Here is a 23,483-nt window from a genome sequence, read left to right on the forward strand (position 1 = left end):
CCTTTAGTCTGTCTTTTCTACAAAAAAGATCTATAGAGTAACTAACAAAAATGTACCACAGCTCTCTGAAGCAAGTTGGGAGTAATAACCTCTTTTCTAGATCAGTCTTCTGCTCCTGGGCACACCATTTCAAACTACATTGGATAATTCAGCCATTCAGTAAATGAGTCCTTTAAGTGTTGCAGTGTGACTCCAGGTTCCCTGGACTAGTGGAATCTGTGACATATATAGAAGACAGCCATGCTATTTCTGCCTGGGAGGAGCAGCCAGCTGGGAGTCTTGGAGAGGATGGCAAGGCTGTGGGCAGTGGTCCCATCAGAGGCATGTGTTTTAAGTGACACGATTCTATAAGATTCTATAATAGTATCCGTGTGTTTCTAGGCAGTGCTATGAAATATTGGGTGATGTGGGATCCTCCTTTATATGACTTTATGATTTAAATAGTACTTTTTGAAACCAACTCCCGAAACATCATGCAAGGGAAGTGTGGCTTGAAGTGCCTGCACATCTCCTTACGGGTATTTTTCAGTATTAGTCTATTTTCTGCTCTAATCTTATTTGACTCTCAGCACAAATGAAATTAGGAATCACAAGACATGATTCTGTCTTTTATACCTTTCCTCTCTACTTCTACGTTCCCAACCTACAATCCTTCCAGTTGCCTCTTTCCTAGGCTTTGGGTCATTGTGACGTTTGGGAATGAATGCAACTTCTATAGCAGTACCCAGTGATTTTTCAAGAGAATGTCAAATGCTCCCTGTGCAACCACTGAGCATCACCTACTATGAGGACGTCTCTCCTTTTATATATCACCTTAGGAAAACCTACCTGGGTGAGGGCATTAAAAGTCTCCATGTACACTGGTTCCAAGGACACCCCACTTGTCTCAGCAGCATGTTGGATCTGGTAAAGCCACTTCCGTCTGGCACAATTCCTCAAATTCTCAGTATGGCTCCTTTCTAAAGTATTCATCAGAAACTCCACAACACTTTCCAGAACATGATCTTCATTGCCTCTGAGTTCAGATACAACCAATTCTATGTATTTCTGAAACTGTTTTAAAGACAACCTCACTTCTTGGTCAGGGTGTGGCTTTGGAAATTGGATGTGTAGTTTGGCTAAAAGACATAAATGTAAAACCAAGAACTAATCAAAGGTTCGCTTATCTATGGGGGAAATTTTCATTCCTCTTTTATAGCTGACTGAAGCCCCTGACAGCTGCTCACCATGGAAAACCAGGTATCTCAAAGGCATCTCAAAGCCCAACAGAACACCTACAGTGACTTCCTGTATTGAGCTCAAGATGTCCTGTGTCATCTTCCCTGTTTCTGTTTTGCTTTTTTAAAAAAAATTTATTATTTTTAATTATTTTTTATTTTTTGAGAGATTGAGAGACAGAGAAAGAGGGAGAGGAGAGTGGGGGGAGGGGTAAAGGAAGAGGGAGACAGAGAATCTTAACCAGGCTCCACACCCAGCTGGATGTGGGGTTTGATCTCACAACCTTGAGATCATAACCTGAACCAAAATCAGCTGTTGGATGCTTAATCAACTGAGCCACCTTGGTGCCCCTCTGTTTTGTTTTTTTAACTCCACCACACTCAGCAGTGGGGGAAACACCAGGGTCAAGTTTGCCTCCTCCCTACTTTTTACCTCCCATATCCAATAGGCCACTTAATCCTATCCTGTTAGCCTTTGGCAATATATCTTGTTTCCATTTCTCTCCATTCCTGTTACCATAATCCCAAACCAGTATTAATCATTTTATACATAATTAGATTACTAAGAGTAAGGCTCAATACATATTTATAAAATTAAATTAAAACACAACTTGTGACCAAAAAAAGCATAATCAGCCCTCTAAATACAGAGAACAAATTGATGGGTGCCAGAGGGAAGGTGGATAGCGGAATGGACAGAAAGGGTGAAGAGGAGTGGGAGATACAGACTTCTAGTTGTAGAATGAATAAGTCACAGGAATTAAAGGCATAGCATAGGGAATATAGTTGATGATACTGTAATAGTGCTATGTGGTGACAGTGGCTACCCTTAAGGTGAGCATAACATAATGTATGAAGTTAGATCACCATGTTGTACACCTGAAACTAATGTAACATTGTGTGTCAACTATATACAAAACATTTTTTTAATAAATAAATAACATACAACTAGAATGAACCTCAAAGGCCCAAGTCAAACTTATGACTTTTATTAATCATGGCATTTAAATAATCATAAACACACCCCCAACTATTCTAAACAATACCTAGTAAAAAGATAGCAACAGGCAAAAATGAAACACAACTTGCATCATGCAATTCCCTGGTTCAAAGTCCTACCACATTCAGTGACAGATGACAGCTACACTTGAGGTGAGCATAGCATAAAGTATGCAGAAGCTAAATCACTATGTTATACAACTGAATCTAATCTCTCCACTTATCTCCATTCTACTTATGGTCCTGACCATGCCTTGCACACTTCTGCATCCATACCTTTTATTTTTTTTAATTGTACAATTACTAATGTGTTACCACACCTGAACAATACCAATAGCACATCTATAGCCTGACCTTGTTCCATCCCCTGCCTCCCCACACCCCAACCAACATCCTGAAATTTCGCTTTTGCTTTATTTGTCCTTTCCTTTTCTTTACCCAATAGTGTTATTGTGTATGTGTGTGTGTATATGCTTCTAAACAATATACTTCTAAATTAGTTTTGTCTATTGGTAAACTTCAGAAAAAGGACATCATGCTATATGTAGTTTTTTGGGACTTACTTTTTTATTCCACATCATGCTACCAAATCCACCCATGTTGTTTTTCTGGCTGGGAATCATTCATTTCTACCACTACATAGTATGTCATTTTGTGAACCTACTGCCATGGATTTATTCTCCTGTCTGTGGGCATGCAGGCTGTCTCCGGGGTTTGCCCTTATGAGCAGTGCTGTGACCATTTTTATACATGTCTCCTGGAGCACACGTGTAAGTTTCTTTGACACTTATTATAAACTATATGTTATATATTATTATAAATAAATCATAGGGTATGTGCCCTTCTCATTTAAATTTTAATTTCAAAATCTCTCCTTCCTGAAGAAGTCTTCTACCACAATTTCTTCTTCCCTTGGAAGACAAGCAGCTATTCTTTTTTTTTTTTTTTTCAGTAACACATAATGAATGTGTTATTTGTTTTAGGGGTACAGGTCTGTGACTTATCAGTCTTACACAATTCATAGCCCTCACCACAGCATATACCTTCCCCAGTGCCCATGACCCAGCCACCCCATCCCTTCCACCCCACCTGCTCCCAGCAACCCTCAGTTTGTTTCCTGAGATTAAGAGTCTCTTATGTTTTATCTCCCTCTCTGGTTTCATATTGTTTCATTTTTCCCTCCCTTCCCCTATGATCCTCCGTTTTGTTTCTCAAATTCCTCATATCAGAGAGATCATATGATAATTGTCTTTCTCCGATTGTTTTCTTTCATTTAGCATAGTACCCTCTAGCTCCATCCACGTTGTTGCAAATGGCAAGATTTCATTTCTTTCTTTCTTTCTTTTTATAAACATATATTTTTATCCACAGGGGTACACGACTGTGAATCGCCAGGTTTATACACTTCACAGCACTCACCATAGAATTTCACATACCCTCCCCAATGTCCATAACCCCACTCCCCTTCTCTCGACCCCCCTCCCCCTAGCAACCCTCAGTTTGTTTTGTGAGATCAAGAGTCACTTATGGTTTGTTTCCCTCCCAATCCCATCTTGTTTCATTTATTCCTCTCCTACCCCCTTAACCCCCCATGTTGCATCTCCACTTCCTCATATCAGGGAGATCATATGATAGTTGTCTTTCTCCGATTGACTTATTTCTCTAAGCGTGATACCCTCTAGTTCCAACCACGTCATCTCAAATAGCAAGATTTCATTTCTTTTGATGGCTGCATAGTATTCCATTATGTGTGTGTGTGTGTGTGTGTGTGTACACCGCATCTTCTTTATTCATTCATCTGTTGATGGACATCTAGGCTCTTTCTATAGTTTTGCTACTGTGGACATGACAAGCTCCCATTCTGTATCAGTCCCAATTTTCCCTCTGCCCTTAAGAAAATAAATTTTCTTAAGAAAACATAAAAATACTCGACCATTCTCTTACACCATACACAAAGATAAACTCAAAATGGATAAAAGACCTCAATGTGAGATAGGAATCCATCAGAATCCTAGAGGAGAACATAGGCAGTAATCTCTTCGCTATCAGCCACAGCAACTTCTTTCAAGATATGTCTCCAAAGGCAAAGGAAACAAAAGCAAAGATGAACTTTTGGGACTTCATCAAAATCAAAAGCTTCTGCACAGCAAAGGAAACAGTCAAGAAAACAAAGAGGAAACCCATGGAATGGGAGAAGATATTTGCAAATGACAGTATAGACAAAAGGTTGATATCCAGGATCTATAAAGAACTCCTCAAACTCAACACACACAAAACAGACAATCATATCAAAAAATGGGCAGAAGATATGAACAGACACTTCTCCAATAAAGACATACAAATGGCTATCAGACACATGAAAAAATGTTCATCATCACTAGCTATCAGGGAGATTCAAATTAAAACCACATTGAGATATCACCTTACACCAGTTAGAATGGCCCAAATTAGCAAGACAGGAAACAACATGTGTTGGAGAGGATGTGGAGAAAGGGGAACCCTCTTCCACTGTTGGTGGGAATGCAAGTTGGTGCAGCCTCTTTGGAGAACAGTGTGGAGATTCCTCAAGAAATTAAAAATAGAACTTCCCTATGACCCTGCCATTGCACTACTGGGTATTTACCCCAATGATACAGATGTAGTGAAAAGAAGGGCCATCTGTACCCCAATGTTTATAGCAGCAATGGCCACGGTCGCCAAACTGTGGAAAGAACCAAGATGCCCTTCAACGGATGAATGGATAAGGAAGATGTGGTCCATATACACTATGGAGTATTATGCCTCCATCAGAAAGGACGAATACCCAACTTTTGTAGCAACATGGACGGGACTGGAAGAGATTATGCTGAGTGAAATAAGTCAAGCAGAGAGAGTCAATTATCATATGGTTTCACTTATTTGTGGAGCATAACAAAAAGCATGGAGGACATGGGGAGTTAGAGAGAAGGGGGTTGGGGTAAATTGGAAGGGGAGGTGAACCATGAGAGACTATGGACTCTGAAAAACAATCTGAGGGGTTTGAAGTGGCGGGGGTGGGGTGGGAGGTCAGGGTACCAGGTGGTGGATATTAGAGAAGGCACGGGATTGCATGGAGCACTTGGTGTGGTAAAAAAATAATGATACTCTTATGCTGAAAATAAATAAATGAAAAAAAAGAAATATTAGTAATACATAAAAAATTTTATAAAAAAATCGTCTTTCATTTATAAAATAAAAATTTATAAATTTTATAAATTTTATAGTAGACTCTAGGAGATGGGTATATAGGTGCTCACTGTAAAATACTTTGAGCTTTGCTGTTTGTCTGAAAAAATTTTTAAAGATTTTTGAGAGAGAGAGAACAAGTGAGCACATGAGTGAGGGCAGGGGCAAAGGGAGAGATTGAGCAGACTGTGTGGACCCTGGCATGGGGCTCAATCTCACAACCCTGAGATCATGACCTGAGTCAAAAACAAGAGTCAAATGTTCAACCAACTAAGCCACCCAGGTGCCCCTGATATTTTTCATAATAGAATATAGGAGGGGGCCCCTAGGTGGCTCAGTTGGTTAAGTGTCTGTCTTTGGCTCAGGTCAGGATCCCAGGTTCCTGGGCTTGAGCCCCGCATGTGGCTCCCTGCTCCGCGGGAAGCCTGCTTCCTCCCTCTCCCTCTGCTATTCCCCCTGCTTGTGCTCTCTGGCTCTCTCTATCTCTCTGTCAAATAAATAAATAACATCTTAAAAACAACAACAACAACAACAACAGCATTGGAGGGAAGAGGAGGGCATGGCCAGACTGAAAGGACTCTCAATCAGTCAAATCTGGGACAACAGGAACATTAAAATAAATAGTGATAGTGTTGGATCACAGCCTATTGGGTAACATAGGAAACCATGAATACATATTGTTATAATAAATGAACAAAAAGTTTGGCAAGAAAGGGAAATATTCTGGGGGGCCTGGCTGGTTCAGTCGGTAGAGCATTCAATTTCATCTTGGGGTTGTAAGTTCAAGCACCTGGTGCAGGGACTTAAAAATACTTAAAAAAATATTTTAAAATTTACTTAAAAATAAAATCTTAAAAAAGGGGGATATTTTTATGGTTTCAAAGTACAACCACTAAAACCTCATTAATTACAAAGGGAAAAAGTAATTTTTAAATGGTAGGGACTGACAGATACCATTTAAAAAAAATTCCAGTGTAGTTAACATATATGCACCCCTATGTGTACAATATAGTGATTCAACAATTCCGTATGTTACTCAGGGCTCATCAAGATAAGTGTACTCTTTAATCCCTTTCACCTATTTCCCCCATCCCCTCACCCACCTTCCCTCTGCTAACCATCCGTTTATTCTCTAGAGTTAAGAATCTGTTTTTTGATTCATTTCTCCCCCACCCTTTTGTTTTGTCTCTTAAATGCCACAGTGAGTGAAATTATATGTTATTTGTCTTTCTCTGGCTGGCCTATTTCACTTAGCATAATACTCTCTAGCTCCACCCATGTTGTTGCAAATGGCAATATTTTATTCTTTTTTATGTCTGAATAATATTCCATTGTATGTATATGTGTGTGTATATATATCCCATCTTCTTTATCCATCCATCTATCAGTGGACATTTGGGTTGCTTCCATAGTTTGGCTGTTGTAAATGATGCTGTAATAAACATAGGGGTGCATATATCTTTTTGAACTAGTGTTTTTGTATTATTTGGGTAAATACCCAGCAGAGTGATCATTCGATCATAGGGTAGTTCTATTTTTCATTTTTTGAGGAGCCTCTACAGATATCATGTTATTATCATGGGACTTCTGCTAAGATTCAAGGAGAAAATATAGCGTCACTTACATGATATTTCTGCTAAAGGTGAATAATCTGAATTTAATCATGAGGAAATGTTAGACAAAGCTAAAAGGACATACTAAAAACAACCAGCCTATAATCTTCAAAAATGTCAAAGTCATGGCAATCAAGGAAAGGCTGAGGAGTTTCTTAGAGATTCCTTGTTCCAGAGTGAAAAAATAGCAGTTTCTTTGTCCAGTTTTCAGTTTCTTTAAAAAAAAATCATCATGTGAGTTTTTCAAATAAACATGGTTCTTAAATGTTCAAGATCTCTGGAATATGGTGACAAAATGCATTACTAAAATGTTATAACTTTAAGAAAGTTAAATGTCCTACTTAAATGGAAACTTACATAGGGGTGTCTGGGTGGCTCAGTTGGTTAGGCATCTAACTCTTGATTTCAGCTCAGGTCTTGATCTTAGGTCAGGAGTTCAAGACCCATGCTGGGTTCCTCACTGAGGGTAGAGCCTACTTAAAAAAATAAAACTTATATATTGAGGCAGATCTAATAGAAAATTAAAAGTTGTATATCTCCAACAAATGTTAATAGCTATTCCTTGGGAAATAATGAGGAAAGAGTTATTTATTCCATTAAATTCTACAGTAGAGGCAGATCACATGTTTTACAGCTTTTGTATGCAATATTTCTTCTCAGAAGATTAGGCTGTATTAGGAATAAAAAGGGAAAATTGCTGGCTAAAAGTTTCAAGTTGCCCCTTCCATATAAAAAACGTGCATTTTGAGGATACCAGCAGAAACATTTATAGAAATTTCTAATTCTGTGGCTTTATCCTATTTCTCCAATTTTTATCCAATTTTTAATCCTTGACACTGAAATAGATAAGAAGGATAGAGCAAAACAAAACAAAACAAAACCAACAAAGAGCTATTTGAAGATTTGTTGATCAGTTATTAGCTAATGTTTGAATTTAGAATGTTCTTCCTTTTCTAAGGAAGCTAAATCTGCCTTTCTTCTTCCATATGGTTATCAGCTCAGCAATCATCTCCTCAGGCCAGGTGGCTACCAATATGTGTTCAGAGAGAATCATTTTGTATAAACCTACCCTTGGAGAGAATAATTTGTTCTTCCTGCTTGCAGAAATTTATTTTTGGCAGCAGATTCTGCCTCCTCATTACTTTCCTCCTTCTCATCTACTGGGATTAACCCATTACATTTTATGCTTTCTACCTACCCCTATTGCTGTAGTTCAGTCATACGTATTGGAATTTCCTTATAATATCATCCTCAGGTTTCTTAAATTCTAGAAATCATCATTTCTAACTCCTTCCTTTTACAAATGAGGACACCTGGATCTGTTGAGGTTCAGTAACTTGGTTTTGGTCATGTGGCCACTAAAATTTTCTTTTGTTTTACATATTTATTTGAGGCAGAGGAAGAGGGAAAGGCCTACTCCCTGCTGAGTGGGGAGCCTGATGTGGGGTTCCATCCAAGGACCTTAGGATCATGATCTGAGCCAAAGGCAGATGCTTAGACAACTGAGCCACCCAGAAACCACTGGTCCTGTGACCATTAAGTGAAAGATCCAGCATTGGAACCCAGCTCTCCTGACCATTGTGTAGTGTTCTTTCCTCTATAGAACATGGTTCTGTATTATGAAATTTGCCCTCCTTTTAAGTGGAAACCACCTCATTGTGCCCTTTGAAGCTTCATTCTTTGGATGTAGTCTAAGACAAGTAGTGTAGTACCAATGTAAAGTTTGGAGAAGACATAGGGAATGAAGAACACATGACGACTGATAAACTTAGGTACACTTGAAGGTCAGTGAATACAACAACTTTGAAAGGGTTGAAGAACTTAACTAACTCTGATCATTCTCTTCTGTCATTCACTGTATACTTTAAGAATTGGAAATCTAGTATGTAAAAGTCACCAGATAAATCTTTAAACCCAGTGGAAGCAAAATGATTTATAATGGAATCTAATCAAATAAATGAGGGAACTTCTTATACTGGAATAAGAATTTTAGTAACTTTTGATTGGGAAGTATTGATCAGAAGAGATAAATGTAGTATAGGGAATGAAAAGTCATTAAGAAAAAAGTCATTGAGGATAATTAAGTGGTTAAATTGTTAAATTCAGGAGAAACTTACAAACCAGCCCTACTTGAGAGGTGAAACAGACCTTGTACAGGTAAAGAGATACAATAAGAAGAGAAAATATGCAGAGGTGAGGAAATTTTGGGATTTTTTTTAAACCTTAAGAGTGAGGGTAGCTAGGTACACAGAGGGGATCTAAAAATGTAGAATTAAGGTCTTGGGAAAAGCACCATATGACACATTCCACTCCTGACAGTTCTGTTTTCTACACTTCCCATTAGCAATGCATGAAGGTTCTACCTTCTTTACATCCTTGATAACACTTTCTATTATTTTTCTATTTTTAAAAATTTTTATTTTTTTAAATTTCTTTTCAGTGTTCCAGAATTCATTGTTCATGCACTACACCCAGTGCTCCATGCAATACGTGCGCTCCATAATACCCACCACCAGGCTCACCTAACCTCCCACCCCTCGCCCCTCCAAAATTGTTTTTGGGTTGTTTTTCAGAGTCCACAGTCTCTCATGGTTCATCTCCCCCTCCAATAAAATTATAACCATAGAGCACAAGCAACAAAAGCAAAAGTAAATAAGTGGGAATACCTGAAGCTAAAAGGTTTCTGCACAACAAAAGAAGCAAACAACAAAATGAAAAGGAAACCTGCAGAATAGGAGGAGATACTTGCAAATCATAAATCTGATAAGGGATTAATCAAAATATATAAGGAACTCATACAACTAGATAGAAAAAAAAGACATTAAAAAATGGGCAAAGAAACTGAATAGATGTATTTCCAAAGACATGCAGATGACCAAAAGGTGCATGAAAAGATACTCAACATCACTAACAATTAGAGAAATGCAAATCAAAACCACAATGAAATATCATCTCACACCTGTCAGAATGGCAGTGTCGAAAACACAAGAGATAATAGGTGTTGTCAAGGATGTGGAGAAAAGGGAACACTTGTGCACCGTTGGTGGGAATGTAAATTGGTATAATCACTAGGAAAAACATTATGGAGGTTCCTCAAAACATTAAAAATAGAATTGCCATATTATCTAGCAATTCCACTTTTAAGTATCTAATGAAAAAAAATGAAATCACTATCTCAAAGAGATATCTGTACCACCATGTTCATAGCAGAATTATTCATGATAGTCAAGATACGAAAAAACCTAAGTGCCCATCAATGAATGAATGGATAAAGAAAATGTGATTCCTACCCACACACACACACACACACACACACACACACGAATATCATTTCATCATGAAAAAGATGGAGTGCTGCCATGAATGGATCTTGAAGCCATTATGCTGAGTGAAATCAGAGAGAGAAAGACAAATACTATATGATATCATTAACATGTTGAATCTAAAAAAGCCAAACTCGGAGTATAAAATGGTGGTTCTTAGGGGTTGGAGGTGGAGGAGATGGGGGAATGCTGGTCAAAGGGTATAAACATCCTTTTATTAAAAAGGTTTTTAAAAATTTATTTGAGAGAGAGAGCATGCATACAAGCAGGGGGAAAGGCAAAGGGAGAGGGAAAGAATCTCAAGCAGACTCCACACTGAGTGCAGTGCCCAACCCGGAGCTCATTCCTATGACACTGAGATCATGACCTGAGCAAAAACCAAGAGCTGGATGCTTAACTGACTGAGCCAGGCAGGTGTCCCAAAGGGCATAAACTTTTATTAAAAGATGGATACATTCTGTGGATCTAATATACAGCATGGTGATTATACTGTATTATATACTTAAAAGCTGCTAAGAGAGTAGATCTTTTTCTTTTTTCTTTTTTATTTATTTTCAGCATAACAGTATTCATTATTTTTGCACCATACCCAGTGCTCCATGCAATCCGTGCCCTCTATAATACCCACCACCTGGTACCCCGACCTCCCACCCCCCCCTTCAAAACCCTCAGATTGTTTTTCAGAGTCCATAGTCTCTCATGGTTCACCTCTCCTTCCAATTTCCCCCAACTTCGTTCTCCTAACTCCCCATGTCCTCCATGCTTTTTGTTATGCTCCACAAATAAGTGAAACCATATGATAATTGACTCTCTCTGCTTGACTTATTTCACTCAGCATAATCTCTTCCAGTCCCGTCCATGTTGCTACAAAAGTTGGGTATTCGTCCTTTCTGATGGAGGCATAATACTCCATAGTGTATATGGACCACATCTTCCTTATCCATTCATCCGTTGAAGGGCATCTTGGTTCTTTCCACAGTTTGGCGACCGTGGCCATTGCTGCTATAAACATTGGGGTACAGATGGCCCTTCTTTTCACTACATCTGTATCATTGGGATAAATACCCAGTAGTGCAATGGCAGGGTCATAGGGAAGTTCTATTTTTAATTTCTTGAGGAATCTCCACACTGTTCTCCAAAGAGGCTGCACCAACTTGCATTCCCACCAACAGTGGAAGAGGGTTCCCCTTTCTCCACATCCTCTCCAACACATGTTGTTTCCTGTCTTGCTAATTTGGGCCATTCTAACTGGTGTAAGGTGATATCTCAATGTGGTTTTAATTTGAATCTCCCTGATAGCTAGTGATGATGAACATTTTTTCATGTGTCTGATAGCCATTTGTATGTCTTTATTGGAGAAGTGTCTGTTCATATCTTCTGCCCATTTTTTGATATGATTGTCTGTTTTGTGTGTGTTGAGTTTGAGGAGTTCTTTATAGATCCTGGATATCAACCTTTTGTCTATACTGTCATTTGCAAATATCTTCTCCCATTCCATGGGTTTCCTCTTTGTTTTCTTGACTGTTTCCTTTGCTGTGCAGAAGCTTTTGATTTTGATGAAGTCCCAAAAGTTCATCTTTGCTTTTGTTTCCTTTGCCTTTGGAGACATATCTTGAAAGAAGTTGCTGTGGCTGATAGCGAAGAGATTACTGCCTATGTTCTCCTCTAGGATTCTGATGGATTCCTATCTCACATTGAGGTCTTTTATCCATTTTGAGTTTATCTTTGTGTACAGTGTAAGAGAATGGTCCAGTTTTATTCTTCTACATATAGCTGCCCAGTTTTCCCAGCACCATTTATTGAAGAAACTGTCTTTTTTCCACTGTATATTTTTTCCTGTTTTGTCGAAGATTATTTCACCATAAAGTTGAGGGTCCATATCTGGGCTCTCTACTCTGTTCCACTGGTCTATGTGTCTGTTTTTATGCCAGTACCATGCTGTCTTGGTGATCACAGTTTTGTAGTAAAGCTTGAAATCAGGTAACGTGATACCCCCCGTTTTATTTTTGTTTTTCCACATTTCCTTAGCGATTCGGGGTCTCTTCTGATTCCATACAAATTTTAGGATTTTTTGCTCCAGCTCTTTGAAGAATACTGGTGGAATTTTGATCAGAATAGCATTAAAAGTATAGATTGCTCTAGGCAGTATAGACATTTTAACAATGTTTATTCTTCTGATCCAAGAGCATGGAATGGTATTCCATCTTTTTGTGTCTTCTTCAATTTCTTTCATGAGTGTTCTGTAGTTCCTCAAGTACAGATCCTTTACCTCTTTGGTTAGATTTATTCCCAAGTATCTTATGGTTCTTGGTGCTATCGTAAATGGAATCGATTCTCTAATTTCCCTTTCTGTATTTTCATTATTAGTGTATAAGAAAGCCACTGATTTCTGTACATTGACTTTTTATCCTGCCACGTTGCTAAATTGTTGTATGAGTTCTAGTAGTTTGGGGGTGGAGTCTTTTGGGTTTTCCATATAAAGAATCATGTCATCTGCAAAGAGAGAGAGTTTGACTTCTTCATTACCAATTTGGATACCTTTTATTTCTCTTTGTTGTCTGATTGCTGTTGCTAGGACTTCTAATACTATGTTGAACAAGAGTGGTGAAAGTGGGCATCCTTGTCGTGTTCCTGATCTCAACGGGAAGGCTGCAAGCTTTTTCTCATTGAGGATGATATTTGTTGTGGGTCTTTCATAGATAGATTTGATGAAGTTCAGGAATGTTCCCTCTATTCCTATACTTTGAAGCGTTTTAATCAGGAACAGATGCTGGATTTTGTCAAATGCTTTTTCTGCATCGATTGAGAGGACCATGTGCTTCTTCTCTCTTCTCTTATTAATTTGTTCTATCACATACATTGATTTGCGAATGTTGAAACATCCTTGTAGCCCAGGGATGAATCCCACCTGATCATGGTGGATAATCTTTTTAATGTGCTGTTGGATCCTGTTTGCTAGGATCTTATTAAGAATCTTAGCATCCATATTCATCAGTGATATTGGTCTGAAATTCTCCTTTTTGGTAGGGTCTTTGCCTGGTTTGGGGATCAAGGTAATGCTGGCTTCATAGAAAGAGTCTGGAAGTTTTCCTTCTGCTTCAATTTTTTGAAACAGCTTCAGGAGAATAGGTGTTATTTCTTCTTTGAAAGTTTGGTAGAATTCCCCAGGGAATCCATCAGGTCCTGGGCTCTTGTTTTTTGGGAGGTTTTTGATCACTGCTTCAATCTCATTACTAGATATTGGTCTATTCAGGTTGTCAATTTCTTCCTGGTTCAATTTTGGGAGTTTATAATTTTCCAGGAATGCATCCATTTCATCTAGGTTGCTTAGCTTATTGGCATATAACTGTTGATAATAATTTCTGATGATTGTTTCTACTTCCTTGGTGTTCATTGTGATCTCTCCCTTTTCATTCATAATTTTATGAATTTGAGCTTTCTCTCTTTTCTTTTGGATCAGTGTGGCCAATGGTTTATCGATCTTATTGATTCTTTCAAAAAACCAGCTTCTAGTTTCATTGATACGTTCTACTGTATCTCTGGTTTCTACCTCATTGATCTCAGCTCTAATCTTGATTATTTCCCTTCTTATGTGTGGAGTTGGTTTGATTTGTTGTTGATTCTCCAGTTCTTTAAGGTGTAGAGACAGCTGGTGTGTTCTGGATTTTCAATTTTTTTGAGGGATGCTTGGATGGCTATGTATTTCCCCCTTAGGACCGTCTTTGCTGTATCCCATAGGTTTTGGACCGAAGTGTCTTCATTCTCATGGTTTCCATGAATTGTTTCAGTTCTTCTTTGATCTCCTGGTTGATCCAAGCATTCTTAAGCAAGGTGGTCTTTAGCTTCCAGGTGTTTGAGTTCCTTTTGAACTTTTCCTTGTGATTGAGCTCCAATTTCAAAGCATTGTGATCTGAGAATGTGCAGGGAAAAATCTCAGTCTTTTGGTATCTGTTGAGTCCTGATTTGTGACCCAGTATGTGGTCTATTCTGGAAAAGGTTCCATGTGCACTTGAGAAGAATGAGTATTCTGTTGTTTTAGGGTGGAATGTTCTGTATATATCTATGAGGTTCATCTGGTCCAATGTGTCATTCAATGCTCTTGTTTCTTTATTGATTTTCTGCTTCGATGATCTGTCTATTTCTGAGAGAGGCGTGTTAAGATCTCCAATGATTAGTGTATTCATATCAATATGACTCTTTATCTTGATTAACAGTTTTCTTATGTAATTGGCTGCTCCCATATTGGAGGCATAGATATTTACAATTGTTAGATCATCTTGGTGGATAGTCCCTTTAAGAATGATGTAGTGTCCTTCTGTATCTCTGACTACAGTCTTTAGTTTAAAATCTAATTTGTCTGATATGAGAATCGCTACCCCGGACTTCTTTTGAGGCCCATTGGCATGAAAGATGCTTCTCCATCCCTTCACTTTCAGTCTGGGTGTATCTTTAGGTTCAAAATGGGTCTCTTGTAGACAACATATGGATGGGTCCTGTCGTTTTATCCAGTCTGCAACCCTGTGCCATTTTATGGGCGCATATAGGCCATTCACATTGAGGGTGATTATTGATAGATACGTTTTTATTGACATTGTGTTACTTTTGGAGTCTTTCTTTCTGTAGATTGTCTCTATATTTCTGTTCAATGCTATTCTTGGGATTTTTCCTCTTTTATAGAACCCCCTTAATATTTCCTGCAGTATCGCCTTGGTGGTTGCATAGTCTTTTAAACCTTGCCGGTCTTGGAAACTTTTTATCTCTCCATCCATTTTGAATGTCAGTCTTGCTGGATAAAGTATTCTTGGCTGCATGTTCTTCTCATTCAGTGCCCTGAATATATCTTGCCAGCCCTTTCTGGCTTGCCAGGTATCTGTGGACAGGTCTGATGTTATTCTGATGGGCTTTCCTCTGTACGTAAGGATCTTCTTTGTCATAGCTGCTTTCAAGAGGTTCTGCCTACAATTATAATTCTTCATTCTTACTATTAGGTGTCTCGAGGACTTTCGAGAATCTGTAATCTTGGGGGGAAACCGTTCGACCTCTAGTACATGAACGCTGGTTCCATTCACGAGATTCGGAAAATTTTCATGAAGAACTTGTTCCATTATATCTTCTAGACTTCTTTCTTTCTCCTCCCCTTCAGGAATTCCAATAATTCTGACGTTGGAATGTTTCATGGCATCATTTATTTCCCTGATTCTGTTTCCGTGGCTTCTAAGCTGTTTGCTCCAGGCTTCCTCCTGATCCTTTCTATCTGTTTGTCCTCCAGATCACTAATTCTATCTTCTGTCTCAGTTACTCTAGCTTTGAGAGAATTTAGATTAGACTAGAACTGAGCATTGTGAAGCTCATCCCTGGTAGCCTTCAGCTCTTCCCTAACATTGAAAACATGATCTCTGGTCATTTTCAGTTCAGCCCTAATCAATTCCGTTTGGTCACCCATGGCTTTCTCCAACCTAGCTATTGCTTGGATAATTGTTAGCCTGAATTCTCTTTCCAACATATTGTCTATGTTGATAGCCATTAGCTCTGTTGCAGAAGGCCCATCCTCTGTATTTTTCTTCTGTTGGGCATTCCTCCTCCTAGTCATTTTGGTGAGAGATGGCTGAACAGGTGTAGCTGGATGTATCGACCATGGTGCAGTCAAGGTGCACCCTGGAACGCTTCTGAGCAATCAGGGTTCCCCACCCAAATGAGAGGAAAAAGAAAAGGAAAAGAAAAAAAGAGAGAGAGAGAGACAGGAACGAAAGTTGAGATAAAAGAGAAGGTTCAGCCCAAATGGGCCCCAAGGTAAGATTTATGAAGTATACAAACAGACACAGACAAACAAAAAGACTGATAAAAGTATATGACAAGAGAAAAAAAATGTATATATATTTGCATATATATATATGCAAATAAAGGAAGAACCTCGTCAAAAAGAACCCCAAGTGTAAGATTTATAGACTATCAGAACAAACACAAAAACACAGAAACACTGGTGGAAGAAAAAGATGGGAGAGTGGTTGTAAATTCTCAGTGTGGGTGAGGAAGGTTGTTTTGATTCTTCCTGGATGTATCTTGATATCTTTGTTAAAGGACTCAACTTTCCTAAGATAAAGGGGGATTAGGAATTGGTTTACCTATAGGGGTGGCATTGATTGGGGAAAGGGGATTATCTTGAAGCTTAACTCTATATGAATATTAGAAAATAAAAATTTAAAGGAATAAACTAGACTAAACTAAACTAAAATTGAAAAAAAAAGAAATTTAAAAAATAGAAATGCAAAAGGAAAACACAGGTGTATGTATCAAAAAGTTCAGGTTAGAAGGTTATTATGGAATTTGATGTACTGGACATCTCACTGTGATGGTAAATAGGTTAAAAATTATCTATATAATAATAAAAATTATCTATATAAAAAATGAGCCAGAATAGTGGGAACAAATTAATAATAAAAATTGTCCTATGAAGTAGTGGTTGTTGTTCTCTTGTCATCTTTTTTTTTTTTTTCTTCCTTTCCTGGTTGCTTTTCTGGGGGAGGGGCCTGCCACGTGGGTTTTCAGTCAATGATGTTCTCTGAGTTAAGTCCTCCCACCCCCCTCAAGGGGGTGGGCTCTGAGGAAACTGTTTTTTTTCGGGCTTTTGTTCTCCGGAGGTTTTTATATTTGTTCACTTTTGTTTTTCTCTCTCGCCTTGACCCAAAACCATGGGAGCAGCGGCTGTCTGGGCAGCTCCAGACTGCCAGAGAAGTTCCAAGCAGCGATCACACACTGAGATTTTCCTGCTGGCCCGGTCTGGGAGTGCCTGGTCGTTCCCGGTCCAAGAGCACCGGGCTGGTGCCTGTGCGCACCTCTCTCAGGGGAGGGTGCGGGGCATGACTCGGACTCTGATGGCACGGCAGGGCACTCGCGTGGGGACTGCAAAAAGGCTGTGCTTCTGTTGGCTGGTGAGGCTCCCAAGCCCTTACGGGAGCTGGGCCCCACACTCTCTCAGGCACGCTGGTGGTTCAGGGACCAAGACCTGGTTTCTCTGCCACACTCTCTCTGGCTCTGCGCCAGGGGTGGCTGTCCTGGGTCTGGGGACTTAAGCTCCTGACCCTAACACCCCGATTCCCACAATTCCTCCCCCCCCCCCCCCCCCACGGCGATCCTTTGCTCTTTTTGAATGCTTTCTACCAGACTCCTGAGTTAATGCTGGTCCCCAGACGCAGGGCACTCTCATATTGGGATATTACTTTCCAATGGGTCACCTCTGGTGGTTCCCTCCCCCTTTTGTTTATCTTCCGATATCAGTCTGACTTTCCCACTCTGCTTTACCTGCCCACTGGCATCTTCTACCCGGTTGAGATCCAGATGTGTATAATTCTGATCTCAGGCTGATTTCGTGGGTGATCGGAGTTCTTTGGAAGGTAATCAGCTCACTTTAGGGTACAGGTTGAAAGGGCACCTCCTCCTACTTCCCCCCCATCTTGTCTCTTCTAAGAGAGTAGATCTTAAACGTTCTCAGTACAAAAAAGAAATGGTAATCGTGAAGTGACAGAGGTGTTAATGCCACGGCGGTAATCATTTTGCAGTATATAAATGTATCAAGTCAACACACTGTACACCTTAAACTTATACAATGTTCTACGTTAATTATATCTCAATAAAGCTGGAAAAAAAGGATAGCCATACTAATAGGTGTGAAGTGGTGTCTTGTGGTTTTAGAACCAGAGTTTTAACTGTATATGTCATAGTACTGGAAAATTTGAAGCAAGTTGTTCCCACAGCTTTAATAAGCTTTTTACCTTTCTTCATAGATTCTTTTTCCATACCCTCCTTGTATGTGTACAAGACTTCATCAACTTCCTTCAGATCCAGGAAGCCTGAGCCGTCATTGTCCCACTTCTGAAACACAGCTTCTAGGAGAAGTTCCCGTCGGGCTCTGGAAGCATTTTGTCTAGCCTAGAATAGAAACAGGGTAACAGCAGTGTCCACAACTATGGAAAGAACCTAGATGTCCATCAATAGATGAATGGATAAAGAAGATGTGGTACATATATACAATGTAAAAACTATGCAACCATCAAAAACCCTAAATCTTGCCATTTGCAATGACATGGATGGAACTAGAAGGTATTATGCTGGATGAAATCAATCAGAGAAAGACAATTATCATATGATCTCTCTGATATGAGGAATTTGAGAGGCAGGGTGGGGGGTCGTGGGAGGTAGGGAGGGAAAAAGTGAAACAAGATGGGATAGGGAGGGAGACAAACCATAAGAGACTCTTAATCTCACAGAACAAATAGGGTTGCTGGGGGGTGGGGTGCTAGGGATAGGATGCCTGGGTTGTGGACATTGGGGAGGGTATGTGCTGTGATGACTGCTGTGAAATGTGTAAGCCTGATGATTCACAGACCTGTACCCCTGGGGCAAATAATACATTGTATGTTAATTTAAAAAAAAAAAAAAGAAACAGGTTAACAAAATACAGGACACACTATCCATTGTGCAAGCCGCCATCCCATGGTTATTCCCTCAAAAGTGCTGCACTATTTCTAAAAACAGCTTTATAAAAAAAAGCTGGGACTAAGCATGATAGTAATGCTTCAATTGAAGCATTTAATTTTTTTTTTAGAAGATTTTATTTATTTGAGAGAGGAGAGAACGTGAGGAGGGTTGAGAGAGAGAGAGAGCAGGAGGAGGAGCAGAGGGAGAGGAAGAAGCAGACTCCCCCATCCAACAGGGATCCTGATCCCTGATCAAGCAGGGCTCGATCCCAGGAGCCTGAAATCATAACCTGAGCCAGAGGCAACTGTAAAGCATTTAATTTGAATCCTCTAAATACCGTTTCTCTGTTTCATTCCTAGAACAAAAACACAAAACACAATAAAACAAAAACCAGGCATTCTCTGCATTGGGCTAAAGCACATTAACTTAGGAAAGGGGCTACACTCCTTAAGAAACTTTGATTCATTCCTCTCCACTCCCTTGCTGGTCATTCAGGAATGTGATAAACATACGGCATGCTCTACCTGGCTTCTTGGTGGGATATGCAGGGTGAAGGCAGTGTTCAAACAATGAAAAATGACTATGTTCAAAAATTATTTTTTATAATTTATTATTTATAATTTAGCATTGATCTAACTTGACATTGATTTTACTTACCTTTCAGATTTTTTACCAGATTAATTATATCAGTCAGATGGTAACTAAATTATTATCCAGATAGATTTAATTGCTAAAAGAAAGTTAATATATAGCATTTGGTTAAATGAGGGAATTGCAACTGAGGAGGCAATAGGGATGTAAACTCTAGAATTAGGTTGAGAAGACCCATAAGGCTGCTGAGATGAGTGAATGTGCCTGGTGAATGTAAGCTACATATTTCATAAAAGGGCACATAAGTTGTTTATATCAGCTAACATGTATGCACCTATCTATCACTCAACTAGGTAGTAAGTTCTTAGGAAATATGGATCACCTGGATTCACATGAATAAAAAATACACGTACAAATCATAATTATACTCCCAGATATGTGCATTAGTAAATGAATTCACACAGCAGTGTGCATGCCAATGCATTTTTTGCACATACACATATCTGCTCCTCAGAATATGCTCTTCAAGCTTCAGAGGAGGAAAAAGAAAATTGTGCAATAAAAGATCTCCTGCCACCAGTGATCATGTTATTATTAGGGGAATGAATTCTCTGCAGTGTGATCTTGGAACATTTGACCATAAAATTAAATACTTAATGGCTATGCTCATTGAAATAAAGCAATTAGCTTGATCATAAACTTTTTTTTAAGAAACTTTATTTCTTTTTTAAGTAGACTTCACGCCCCTTGTGGAGCACAATGCAGGGCTTGAATGCACGACCCTGAGATCAAGACCTGAGTTGAAATCAAGAGTCAGATGCTCAACCAGCTGAGCCACCAAGGACCTCTTGGTTATAAATTTTTAAAGGACCACATTAGGAGCCACTGAGGTTGAGAGCTTTACTAATAATATGACCCCACCTGTTTTATTGATAAATAATATTACTCACCTGTTCTAAGCCACTTATTTTCTCTTCTTTTGTTTCAACATAGCCTCTCTTAAAAAAGGATGTGAGGGTCTCACTTACACTCAAGGGGGTATCTTCACCAACAAATGTCTCCAGAAGTTGCACAAACTGGAGCAGATTTAAGGAAACTCCATTGAAAGCACTTCTACCTTTTATGTCCTTGTAAGACTGAATATTTCTGATAATTGAGTGTAGGTCTATAAAGCAGGAAACATACAACAAACAGTAAAGTGGACAATTTCTTAAAACTTAGAGGAAAATACACAGATACTTATTGTAATAAACATCTGCTACTCTTTTCCTGTCAGAAACCCATGCTCCCTTCATTAGGAAAACATCTTTTCCCCACTGTCAGCTTATATTTTTATTTTCATTTCACACGTATCAATAGTTTTTATTGCTGAGTAATATTCCATTTATAAATATATCACAATTTTTTATTTATTCTCATACTGATAGATATCTGGAATGTTTCCAGAAAGTTCAGGCTATTATGGATATACCTGGTTTACGTGTTCTTACATATGTTTTGCTCTTGTCATTGTAAACATGCTTTTAACTCTATCGGATAAATAACTGGAGTTGGAAATTCTGGATCATGGTTAAATATGTGTTTGGTTTTACAATAAACACACAGATATTTTCTGAAGTAACTGTAACATTTTAAACTCCCACCAACAATCCTGAAAACTTCCAGTTTCTCCACAATCTTGCCAAGAGTCAGTGTTGTCAGTCTTTTTCATTTTAGCCATTCGGGTCATATGTAGTGGTTTCTCATCATAATGTTAGTCTGTTTTTCATGATGACTAATGACATTGCACACTTCTTCATGTGTTCATTGCTCATTCTTACATGTTTTATTTGCAAAGCATCTATTAACTTGTTCTACTAATTTATACTATGTTGTTTATATTTTTTTGAGTTGTTGAAGATCTTAATATTTCCTGGATACCAGTCCTTTGTCAGATACAAATTTTAAAATTGTCCACGTATTTTTTCCATATCTGTGGTTTATATACATACTTCTTTAATGACATGTTTTAATAAACAAAAGTTTTATTTGATGAGCTCTAATTTGTCATCTTATTCTTTACGGTAGGTTTTTTTTTTTATGTTTCAAGTTTCTATTTAAATTTCAGTTAGTTAAGATACAGTGTGATAATAGTTTCAGGTGTACAATATAGTGATTCAGTACTTCCATACATCACCCTGTGCTCATCACAAGTACTGTCTTTAACCCCCATCACCTGTTAACCACCCCCATCTCTGCTCTGGTAACCATCAGTTTGTTCTCTATAATTGAGAGTCTGTTCCTCTCTCTCTTTCTCATTTGTTCTCCTTTGTTTATTTTGTTTCTTGAATTCCACATATGATTGAAATCATATATTAGTCTTTCTCTGACTTACTTCACTTAGCATAATATATATTAGCTCCATTCACTTTGTTGGAAAGGACAGATTTCATCCTTTTTTATGATGGAGTAATATTCCGTTATATATATTTTATATATCTTTGTAATATATATATTTTTATGTAATACATTATATGTAATGAATATTATATGTAATTTTATATATTATATGTATATATTATATGCAATATATATGTAATTATGTGTGTGTGTGTATATATATTAAAACCTCTTTTTTAAAAAAAGATTTTATTTATTTATTTGACAGAGATCACAAGTAGGCAGAGAGAGGCAGGCAGAGAGAGAGGCAGGGAAGCAGGCTCCCCGCTGAGCAGAAAGCCCGATGTGGGGCTAGATCCCAGGAGCCTGGGATCATGACCTGAGCTGAAGACAGCGGCTTTGACGCACTGAACCACCCAGATGCCCCCTATTTCCCTTTTTTTAAAGAGACCTTATTTATTTGAGAGAGAGCAGGAACTCAAGTTGGGGGAGGGGCAGTGGGAGAGACAGAGACAGGCAGACTCCCCGCTGAGCAGGGGGCCTCTGGGGTTCTATCTCAGGACACTTAACCGACTGAGACACCCAGGCACCCCTACACTACACCCAGATACCCTAAACCCTTACACTACATTTTCCTTATCGATTCATCGGTCGATGGACATTTGGGCTGTTCCCATAATTTGGCTATTGTTGTTAATGCTGCTATAAACATCGAGGTGCATGTATCCCTTTGAATTAGTATTTTTGAATTCTTTGAGTAAATACCCAGTAGTGCAGTTTCCAGATGGTAGGGTAGTTCTATTTTTAACTCTTTGAGGGGCCTCCATACTATTCTCCACAGTGGCTGTACCAGTTTGCATTCCCACCAACAGTATAAGAAGGTTTCTCTTTCCCTGTATCCTCATCAACACCTGGTATGTCCTGTGTTGTTAATTGTAGCCATTCTGACAGGTGTGTCGTGGTATTTCACTGTAGTTTTGATTTGTATTTTCCTGATGAGGAGTGACGTTGAGCATCTTTTCCTGTCTCTGTTAGCCATCTGCATGTCTTCTTTGGAGAAATGTCTATTCATGTCTTCTGCCCATTTCTTAACTGGGTTATTTGCAGGGGGTGGGTAGCAAGTTTGATAAGTTCCTTATAGATTTAGATGAATCCGGTGGCACTGAGCATCCCTCACCTTTGCTACAAGACCATGTGATATAGGTCTGGCTAGTGATTTCCATAGGACAGCAATGTAATCCCCTATACGTAATGAGAATGAGCCCCAGAACTTTTGGGGGAACTACTGGGGACCAATCACTCTTTTAGTATTCTGATTCCTGAACATAAGATATAGACTTAGCAACACCCTTATGGACATGTCTACCACAACATGGAGAAAATGACCTGAAACTGAAAGTTACACAGAGAGGAACAGAGTTGAGAGGCGGAGTCAGTGTCTCATTGCTATTATTGAGCCCTTGTATTCGTTTGTGCCTGAAGCCAGCTGTGGTCTGGATTTGACAGTTAAATAATTCTATAGATACTACTGCAACCTCTCCCCCAAAGAGTATTGACTAATATATTTATCTCGAAGCTCAATCTTATAATACAAAGCATATTTCACAAAATATCAGCCCAGAGACTTATGTTTGATTTATTCACCAAATCAGTCATTCATGCCCTCATGCCTTCCATATGAG

General features: G+C 38.8%; 1 protein-coding gene across 3 annotated transcripts in view; it reads right to left on the reverse strand.

Moving 5' to 3' along the window:
* EFCAB5 (EF-hand calcium binding domain 5) overlaps positions 1–23,483 on the reverse strand; it is a 165,147-nt gene that overhangs the window by 30,770 nt on the left and 110,894 nt on the right. For all 3 annotated transcript variants that reach the window (XM_032320090.1, XM_032320089.1, XM_032320091.1), the window contains 3 exons: positions 20,373–20,587; positions 18,126–18,282; positions 829–1,118 (listed from right to left, as the gene is read on the reverse strand). In XM_032320090.1, the coding sequence (XP_032175981.1) occupies positions 829–1,118; positions 18,126–18,282; positions 20,373–20,587 (662 nt within the window). The remainder of the gene's footprint in view (positions 1–828; positions 1,119–18,125; positions 18,283–20,372; positions 20,588–23,483) is intronic.

Source organism: Mustela erminea, chromosome 18, assembly GCF_009829155.1.
Source record: "Mustela erminea isolate mMusErm1 chromosome 18, mMusErm1.Pri, whole genome shotgun sequence".
NCBI classification, from domain to species: domain Eukaryota; kingdom Metazoa; phylum Chordata; class Mammalia; order Carnivora; family Mustelidae; genus Mustela; species Mustela erminea.